The 10,767-nt window shown below is 43.8% G+C and overlaps 1 protein-coding gene across 4 annotated transcripts in view; it reads right to left on the reverse strand.

Annotated features, from left to right (window-relative positions):
* Nucleotides 1-10,551, reverse strand: part of slc10a7 (solute carrier family 10 member 7) — a 31,886-nt gene extending 21,335 nt beyond the window's left edge. For all 4 annotated transcript variants that reach the window (XM_056300119.1, XM_056300120.1, XM_056300122.1 and 1 more), the window contains exons 1-4: nucleotides 10,363-10,551; nucleotides 6,754-6,836; nucleotides 5,840-5,976; nucleotides 77-152 (exon numbers count right to left, since the gene is read on the reverse strand). In XM_056300119.1, coding sequence (XP_056156094.1) covers nucleotides 77-152; nucleotides 5,840-5,976; nucleotides 6,754-6,836; nucleotides 10,363-10,462 — 396 coding nt within the window. In that variant the 5' untranslated portion in view covers nucleotides 10,463-10,551. The remainder of the gene's footprint in view (nucleotides 1-76; nucleotides 153-5,839; nucleotides 5,977-6,753; nucleotides 6,837-10,362) is intronic.
* Between the last annotated feature and the right edge of the window lie 216 nt (nucleotides 10,552-10,767).

Consider the following 10,767-nt stretch of genomic DNA (forward strand, 5'->3'; position numbering starts at 1 on the left):
CTGAAATCAATATTTATTTTAGCTTGATACAATACGACTGAAAGACAAAACAGCCCGTGTTGTGTGTCTGTGTTACCTCGTTGCCCCCCACAGCCTTGGTCAGGATGACAGCGGAGGAGACGGGAGGAGGCATGCAGCCCACTGTCTGTAACCTAGAAAACAAACTGAGGTCAAAGATCGCACATTCCTCCAAAACTTTCTTTTTGTAATAATACTTTTCCCCCCTTTTTCAATATTATTATCATCATCATCATTATTATTATCATCATTGTTATTATTATTATTGTACAATTGTCCTTTAACTTCATGCTATAATACAACATAATAACCGGGCCCATTCCTTGGGTCTAGGGTTAGAATGAGGTAGAGGTCTATTTGATAGGTAGTGTCTTTCTTAGGATATGAGATGTTCCAAGTTGTGCAATCTTCTGTACTTCTGGTATTCTGGTGTTACCTAGGATCCGTTGGGTGTATTTCTCCATCCCTTTGTTTACAAGTCCCAGGGCTCCTATCACTACTGGTACTGTTGTGGTTTTTACAAGTCCCAGGGCTCCTATCACTACTGGTACTGTTGTGGTTTTTACAAGTCCCAGGGCTCCTATCACTACTGGTATTGTTGTGGTTTTTACAAGTCCCAGAGCTCCTATCACTACTGGTATTGTTGTGGTTTTTACAAGTCCCAGGGCTCCTATCACTACTGGTATTGTTGTGGTTTTTACAAGTCCCAGGGCTCCTATCACTACTGGTATTGTTGTGGTTTTTACAAGTCCCAGGGCTCCTGTCACTACTGGTACTGTTGTGGTTTTTACAAGTCCCAGGGCTCCTATCACTACTGGTATTGTTATGGTTTTTACAAGTCCCAGGGCTCCTGTCACTACTGGTATTGTTGTGGTTTTTACAAGTCCCAGGGCTCCTATCACTACTGGTATTGTGGTTTTTACAAGTCCCAGGGCTCCTATCACTACTGGTATTGTTGTGGTTTTTACAAGTCCCAGGGCTCCTATCACTACTGGTACTGTTGTGGTTTTTACAAGTCCCAGGGCTCCTATCACTACTGGTATTGTTGTGGTTTTTACAAGTCCCAGGGCTCCTGTCACTACTGGTATTGTTGTGGTTTTTACAAGCCCCAGAGCTCCTATCACTACTGGTATTGTTGTGGTTTTTACAAGTCCCAGGGCTCCAGTCACTACTGGTATTGTTGTGGTTTTTACAAGTCCCAGGGCTCCTATCACTACTGGTATTGTTGTGGTTTTTACAAGTCCCAGGGCTCCTATCACTACTGGTACTGTTGTGGTTTTTACAAGTCCCAGGGCTCCTATCACTACTGGTATTGTGGTTTTTACAAGTCCCAGGGCTCCTATCACTACTGGTATTGTTGTGGTTTTTACAAGTCCCAGGGCTCCTATCACTACTGGTACTGTTGTGGTTTTTACAAGTCCCAGGGCTCCTATCACTACTGGTATTGTTGTGGTTTTTACAAGTCCCAGGGCTCCTGTCACTACTGGTATTGTTGTGGTTTTTACAAGTCCCAGGGCTCCTATCACTACTGGTATTGTTGTGGTTTTTACAAGTCCCAGGGCTCCTGTAACTACTGGTATTGTTGTGGTTTTTAAAAGTCCCAGGGCTCCTATCACTACTAGTATTGTTGTGGTTTTTACAAGTCCCAGGGCTCCTATCACTACTGGTACTGTTGTGGTTTTTACAAGTCCCAGGGCTCCTATCACTACTGGTATTGTTGTGGTTTTTACAAGTCCCAGGGCTCCTATCACTACTGGTGTTGTTGTGGTTTTTACAAGTCCCAGGGCTCCTATCACTACTGGTATTGTTGTGGTTTTTACAAGTCCCAGGGCTCCTGTCACTACTGGTACTGTTGTGGTTTTTACAAGTCCCAGGGCTCCTATCACTACTGGTACTGTTGTGGTTTTTACAAGTCCCAGGGCTCCTATCACTACTGGTACTGTTGTGGTTTTTACAAGTCCCAGGGCTCCTATCACTACTGGTACTGTTGTGGTTTTTACAAGTCCCAGGGCTCCTATCACTACTGGTATTGTTGTGGTTTTTACAAGTCCCAGGGCTCCTATCACTACTGGTGTTGTTGTGGTTTTTACAAGTCCCAGGGCTCCTATCACTACTGGTACTGTTGTGGTTTTTACAAGTCCCAGGGCTCCTATCACTACTGGTATTGTTGTGGTTTTTACAAGTCCCAGGGCTCCTATCACTACTGGTATTGTTGTAGTTTTTACAAGTCTCAGGGCTCCTCTCACTACTGGTCTTGTTGTGGTTTTCATTCCACACATTCGTTCAGTCTGGATTTCAAGGTCTTTATATGTGGACAGTTCTTCAGTTACTTTCACTGAGGTGCTCCTTTCAGTCGGGAAGGACATGTCAATGAGTAGGCAGCTTTTTTCTTTTTTGTTCTTGGTGATGATGTCTGGTCTGTTGGCCTTCATCTCACGATCTGTCTATACTGGCATGTCCCGTAAGATTGTGATGTGGTCTTTTTCTGTTACTGTTTGGGGCTCGTGCTCGTCCCTTTTTTCTTTTGTGTTGGTGTTGAATTCTTTGCAGATGTTCCAGTGCAGGTCCGTGGCGGCCTTGTTGTGTCTTTGGAGGTATTCAGTTTTGGCCAGCTCAGGGCACCCTGCCACCATATGGTCAATGGTTTCCTGGAATCGACCACATATCCTGCACGTTGGGTCTGTGCCATCTTTGAGGATTTTGCTCCAGTAGTAACTGGTCTTGATGGCCTGGTCTTGGGCAGCAATGATAAAGCCCTCTGTTTGGGATTTCAGCCCAGCTGTTTTGAGCCATTGGCTGAACATATGTTGGTCTACATCTTTCTCACCTACTCTTTTTGGGTATTGCCTGTGCATTTGTTTCCCTTCCCATTTTGTTTAATTTGTTCTTGGGCGTGACACTTTGCTTTTTGTTTGACTTTTCGGGCGTGGATGGGTGGAGCGTCCTTTTCAGGTTGCGGTGTTTCAGGGAGGTGGAGCTCTCTTCTGAACATTGCGGCTTGGTTTGCAACGGAGTACTTTTTGTTTTGTTCTTCATGCTCTCTAGCAATCATGAGAAGGGGGTCATTTTATCCGATGAGAGGGTCTAAGGACAGGATGTTGTGTTGCTGTTAAGCCCACTGAGGCAAATTTGTAATTTGTGATATTGGGCTATACAAATAAAATTGATTTGATTTGAACTGATTTTGATTTGATTTTTGGTGCTAAGCTAAGTATCTAGGCCTACTGTTGTTGTTTTGTAGGCAGTTTCCAGTTGGATTAGACCCCCGCCACCCTCGTTTCTGGGGAGGTACAATATATCCACATCTGGTTTTGGATGGTGCATCCTCTCTAAAGTGAGTATTTTTCTTATTTTTCTATCTAGTTTCCTGATCTCTTCTAGTTTCCAGTCGATGACGTTGAAGCTGTTTATTATCATTATTATTATCATTATATCATTATCATCATTGTTATTATCATTATTATTATCATCATTATCGTCATTGTTATCATTATTATGATTGTTATCATTATCATTAACATTATTATTATTATTACTATTATCATTATTTTTTATTTTTATTAGACAAATATGCACAGAATATACCTCTAAACACTACCATAGCTGCATTCAGTTTACACTTTAAACCTGATGTCAGTCGATGTCAACGAAATGAACAGCTGACTGCCAACACGCACACACACACACACATGCTTGTTGTCACCCACGTATGTGCATATATATATAGTATATATATATACACTACCGTTCAAAAGTTTGGGATCACCCAAACAATTTTGTGTTTTCCATGAAAAGTCACACTTATTCACCACCATATGTTGTGAAATGAATAGAAAATAGAGTCAAGACATTGACAAGGTTAGAAATAATGATTTGTATTTGAAATAAGCTTTTTTTACATCAAACTTTGCTTTCATCAAAGAATCCTCCATTTGCAGCAATTACAGCATTGCAGACCTTTGGCATTCTAGCTGTTAATTTGTTGAGGTAATGTGGAGAAATTGCACCCCACGCTTCCAGAAGCAGCTCCCACGAGTTGGATTGGTTGGATGGGCACTTCTTTGAGCAGATTGAGTTTCTGGAGCATCACATTTGTGGGGTCAATTAAACGCTCAAAATGGCCAGAAAAAGAGAACTTTCATCTGAAACTCGACAGTCTATTCTTGTTCTTAGAAATGAAGGCTATTCCATGTGAGAAATTGCTAAGAAATTGAAGATTTCCTACACCGGTGTGTACTACTCCCTTCAGAGGACAGCACAAACAGGCTCTAACCAGAGTAGAAAAAGAAGTGGGAGGCCGCGTTGCACAACTGAGCAAGAAGATAAGTACATTAGAGTCTCTAGTTTGAGAAACAGACGCCTCACAGGTCCCCAACTGGCATCTTCATTAAATAGTACCTGTTAGAGCCTGTTTGTGCTGTCCTCTGAAGGGAGTAGTACACACCGGTGTAGGAAATCTTCAATTTCTTAGCAATTTCTCACATGGAATAGCCTTCATTTCTAAGAACAAGAATAGACTGTCGAGTTTCAGATGAAAGTTCTCTTTTTCTGGCCATTTTGAGCGTTTAATTGACCCCACAAATGTGATGCTCCAGAAACTCAATCTGCTCAAAGAAGTGCCCATCCAACCAATCCAACTTGTGGGAGCTGCTTCTGGAAGCGTGGGGTGCAATTTCTCCAGATTACCTCAACAAATTAACAGCTAGAATGCCAAAGGTCTGCAATGCTGTAATTGCTGCAAATGGAGGATTCTTTGACGAAAGCAAAGTTTGATGTAAAAAAAATCTTATTTCAAATACAAATCATTATTTCTAACCTTGTCAATGTCTTGACTCTATTTTCTATTCATTTCACAACATATGGTGGTGAATAAGTGTGACTTTTCATGGAAAACACGCAATTGTTTGGGTGATCCCAAACTTTTGAACGGTAGTGTATATATATATATATATATAGAGAGAGAGAGAGAGAGAGAGAGAGAGAGAGAGAGAGAGAGAGCGGGGTTTTTTTTTTCAAACCTGTCAATGGTGTTGATAAACGTGCTCAACAAATGAGGAGCGAAATATTTCTCTTTTTTTTGCCCCCCCCCCCTTTCACCCCGATTGTACTTGGCCAGTTACCCCACTCTTCTGAGCTGTCCCGGTCTCTGCTCCACCCCCTCTGCCGATCCGGGGAGGGCTGCAGACTACCACATGCCTCCTCCCATACACGTGGAGTCACCAGCCGCTTCTTTTCACCTGACAGTGAGGAGTTTCACCAGGGGGACGTAGCACGTGGGAGGATCACGCTATTCCCCCCAGGTCCCCCCTCCCTGCCGAACTGATGCCCTGACCGACCAGAGGAGGCGCTAGTGCAACGACCAGCAAACATACCCGCATCCGGCTTCCCACCCGCAGACACAGCCAATTGTGTCCGTAAGGACACCTGACCAAGCCGGAGGTAACACGGAGATTTGAACTGGCGATCCCCGTGTTGGTAGGCAACAGAGTAGACCACCACGCTACCCGGACGCAAGGAGCGGAACATTAAGATGGATGTAGGAAAAAAAACTTTAATACATATCAGTACGCAATGTGATATATATATATATATATATATATATATATATGTGTGTGTGCGTGTGTGTGTGCATATATAAACACACACACACAGCAGTATCTGTAGTATCCAGTGAATAGTGTCTTTGTTCTGAACCTACGACAGCTTTCAGGTAGACTCTGGGAGCTGTATGAAGGACTACATTCATGTTGTCAAATGTACACACACACACACACACACACACACACACACACACACACACACACACACACACACACCATACCCTTTGAGCAGCCATTGGTTGATGGCGGTCAGTGCCAGCACTTTGAGCAGCAGCCAGACGGCCAATGGGAAGAAGACCAGAGTGAAAGTCTGGACCAATAGGTGGAGCCGAACATGAAGCACTGCATTGGTCAACTCCTGAAGAAGTAGAGAGAGGGAGCGAGAGAGAGAGACAGAGTGAGAGAGCGAGACAGAGCGAGAGAGAGACAGAGAGAGAGAGTAACTGTGTATGTGAGAAGACACACCGGTAATTTAATCATGGATCCTCCAGTGGACAGTTGCTGTTTCCAGTATAAACCTACAGACAGCATGTTGGTGACCCTGTGCTGCTCATAGGGTGCAGGCAGGCAGACAGACAGACAGACAGACAGACAGACAGACAAGACAGACAAGACAGACAGACAGACAGACAAGACAGACAAGACAGACAAGACAGACAGACAGACAGACAAGACAGACAAGACAGACAAGACAGACAGACAGACAGACAGACAAGACAGACAAGACAGACAGACGGACAAGACAGACAAGACAGACAGACAGACAGACAAGACAGACAGACAGACAGACAGACAGACAGACAGACAGACAGACAAGACAGACAGACAAGACAGACAGACAGACAAGACAGACAAGACAGACAAGACAGACAGACAGACAGACAGACAAGACAGACAAGACAGACAAGACAGACAGACAGACAGACAAGACAGACAAGACAGACAGACGGACAAGACAGACAAGACAGACAGACAGACAGACAAGACAGACAGACAGACAGACAGACAGACAGACAAGACAGACAAGACAGACAGACAAGACAGACAGACAGACAAGACAGACAAGACAGACAGACAGGCGGGTTGTGGTGAGCAGGTCGACTGTATAACAGCGTGTCACATGGTCTGTTCTCACCTCCGTCCTGAGGGACAGGCCGCTGTTGAAGAATATGAGTGAGACGGCCACATAGGAGACGGTGATCTCCGGCTTGAGCGGACCTGACGGACCATGTAGGAGGAGAGACAGGGGGGAAGAGGAGGAGGAGGAGGAAGAGGAGAGGCGGAAGAGGAGGAGGAGCAGCAGGGTAGTGTAGAGTTTAGTATCATTGGCAAATGCTTCACCTCCACACATACAACCTAACAAATCTGTCCTCTCATTTCACCATCACCTAGAACGTCCACATACCAGCAATGCAGAAACATTTATCCACAGCGTCTCGCAGCAGTCAGTCTAATTATTTTATCTACAGCGTCTCGCAGCAGTCAGTCTAATTATTCTATTTGTGTGTGTAACTCCACTTGAATCTTTACCGCTACAGTTCAATGACTCGAATAACAACAAATGAAAACAGACAAACTACTTGAAACAGACAAGTAGTCCATACACAGTCGGCCATTTTGAAAGTCCTTCAGTAGAAGGCTGTTTGCTGTGATGGTTGTGTAACTTGCTGAGGACCGCCGGTGTGAGCCAAGTCAAACAAGACAACCACACCTGCTTTCCCGTGCACACACCAGGGGCCTCGGGTATCAATCCTTACCATGGGCAAATTTGTTCTTACACACCCATGGAATGTTTTAGCCCTCAGGTTTGTCTGACAGGCAGTAGCAAAGCATGATGGTTATTTGTAATTCCTTCCTCCTAACATCTGTTGTCTAACGAGCAATCAGCCAGGCCTGCAAAGACATCAGTGTTAGCCAGTCGGCGTCTACATTCAGGGTTACCCAGGTTCTACACTGGTCTCTGAGGCGAACGTCAGAGCTAAAAAATCCCATGGGTGTGTCAGAACAACTTTGCCCACAGTAACAATCGATTGATACATGAGGCCCCTGGTGTGTGTGTGTTCGGAGAGGGTCCATTTATTTTGTTTAAATCACTACTAATCAGCCATGCCTTCTGATATCAACTAATCACGTTACGCTTCAGGAATTGGATCCGTCCATGGCAACGGTCCATGGCAACAGTCCATGGCAATGGGTCACTGCTACGCCTACAACCGACTGCAGCCTTCCTCTGGTTCCCATTAAGCAGCTCATTTCAGGGCGGTCTTGCTTTAGGGCATCCTAACAGCTGATCAAGAAGAGCACCTTGCTCGCTCTTCTTCTCCTCACCCACATAACCAAACCAGCAGGTCCGACTTGCTGTCCTTTGGGGTGCTTCCTGTAGCGTGCCAGACAGTGAGCCACACGGCAGCTGTTATTTAGTGTACTTCCTGGCAGATAGTGATCCCTACCATGGTAGTCTCAGTATTAGCACGCGTTATAGTCACTGATGTGATCTACCCGATAAGGCTGGGAGGTGTCTGTTGACCGTAAGGCTGAGGAGGACGGACGCGAAGAGCACGCGGACACACACGCCTTCCCATGATAACAACACCCTCCTATTTTCAGACGTTCAGACCTCTCTCTCTCTCTCTCTCTCTCTCTCTCTCTCTCTCTCTCTCTCTCTCGCTCTCGCTCTCTCAAGCCGAGCCTCTGGAGCCAGTAAGAGTCTCAGTTTGACAAGAATGTCAACATGTCTCTATGGGGGTGGTTAGCCACACAAAAGTGAGTTTGTTCATTATGGGTTACTCATACCAACGGTTTAAAGGAGGTCAGTTATGGGTATGCATCTTTCTTCAGCTCCATGCTGTCACTGTGGGACAGGCAGCCTGAAGACACCAGAGAGGCCAACTCAGCAGGCATCTTCAGCTTCTTCATTCAGCTTTTAGCCAAAACCCCCTTGTATCTTCTAATTGGCACGACTTTTACTTGATCATTGCTTTATTCATTATTCCATTTTAAACATCCATATTTTACTCTTATTACCTTATATGGTCTAAAATTGTATTTTTCGTTTTAATTCTCAGTTGTTGGCTGATTTAAAGCATTTTGAACTTTTCGGCTTGTGGTTGTTTTGTCCGTTTCTTTCTACTATAAAGCACTCTGAACTGCAGTGTATGAAAATCCTGATACGAATACCTTCTATATTATCATTTATTATTCATAATTATGGTAACACTTTAGTATGGGGAACATAGTCACCATTAATTAGGTGCTTATTAGCATGCAAATTAGCAACATATTGGCTCTTAATTGGTCATTATTACGTACTCATTAATGCCTTATTCTGCATGGCCTTATTATACAACCAGTAAGCCATTAACTATGAGTTTTCCCTCTATAACCTCAGAAGTATTCCTTATTAGTAGTACCATCTCAATATGCTTTGCTTAGTATGGCCTTTATAAGGTGGTAGTATCACAAGAAGAGTTATTCTCCCTTACTAACACTTAATGAATATGCTCTGTTCTTACATAACAACACACAAAACTACAAGTGTTCATAGTGTTAAATGACTCTACATTAAGTTTTTGTTACTTAGAATATGTTCCCCATAGTAAAGTGACATCTTGATCATTACTAATTCACTAGTAATTAAGTTGTTGTTACTTAGAATATGTTTCCCATACTAAAGTGACATCTTGATCATTACTAATTCACTAGTAATTAAGTTTTTGTTACTTAGAATATGTTCCCCATACTAAAGTGACATCTTGATCATTACTAATTCACTAGTAATTAAGTTTTTAGAATATGTTCCCCATATTAAAGTGACATCTTGATCGTTACTAATTCACTAGTAATTAAGTTTTTGTTACTTAGAATATGTTCCCCATACTAAAGTGACATCTTGATCATTACTAATTCACTAGTAATTAAGTTTTTGTTACTTAGAATATGTTCCCCATACTAAAGTGACATCTTGATCATTACTAATTCACTAGTAATTAAGTTTTTGTTACTTAGAATATGTTCCCCATACTAAAGTGACATCTTGATCATTACTAATTCACTAGTAATTAAGTTTTTTCCTTAGAATATGTTCCCCATACTAAAGTGACATCTTGATCATTACTAATTCACTAGTAATTAAGTTTTTTTACTTAGAATATGTTCCCCATACTAAAGTGACATCTTGATCATTACTAATTCACTAGTAATTAAGTTTTTGTTACTTAGAATATGTTCCCCATACTAAAGTGACATCTTGATCGTTACTAATTCACTAGTAATTAAGTTTTCGTTACTTAGAATATGTTCCCCGTACTAAAGTGACATCTTGATCGTTACTAATTCACTAGTAATTAAGTTTTTGTTACTTAGCATATGTTCCCCATACTAAAGTGTTACCCTAATTATTACTATATTCTGATCGTGCGGGGGGGGGGGGCGTGTTGATACTGCAGAATGCAACGTGTCACTCCAGACAGGTTTCCCTCTGTCTCTTCCACACGCGCACACACACGCACGCGCGGGTCCGGGATGCTGCAGCGTCCCAGGTGATAACGGGTTAGCTGCTAATCTCCCTTTAAAGCTTTTACGTTTGACGTCACGCCGCAAAGCAACACACCTAACCAGCTCCGCTGCGACCTGGCGAGTCGGCACCGAAAGAGGGACATTAAAGTTCTACATGAAGTTCGGTCGAAAATAAATAAGTTAACCTGGAAGTTCGGAGCTTCCCACAGCCGCTACCAGCGAACCTCACCTCCTCTCACGCCGAAGTCGGGCCGCAGCTTGGCGGACAAGATCACCGCCACGATGCCGATAATGAACCACTCTTTCCGGACCCTGGCCAGGAGACCCATGTTCCCTCCGCCGCTCCTCTCGGAGGAACCGGCCAGGAGTGTGCGGAACTCCTCCGAGCAGCTTTCTCCCGAGGAGCGCCGACGAGCAGGAGAACCACTTCCGGACACACACACACGGGTGCCCGTCAGTACCGTAAGGACGACAGTAGGAGCGCGGCCACTTCCGGACACGTGACGTGGCCAGGCTTGTTACCGTAAAGCCGACTGTAGGAGCGCGGTCGCTTCCATACACGTCTGCGCTCCTTTAGAGCCCCGTTTACGCCTGGTGTTAACAGGCGTTTGGCCTTGCCCAGATAGGCTGTAGT

The sequence above is a fragment of the Lampris incognitus genome, chromosome 20, assembly GCF_029633865.1.
Source record: "Lampris incognitus isolate fLamInc1 chromosome 20, fLamInc1.hap2, whole genome shotgun sequence".
Lineage (NCBI taxonomy): Eukaryota > Metazoa > Chordata > Actinopteri > Lampriformes > Lampridae > Lampris > Lampris incognitus.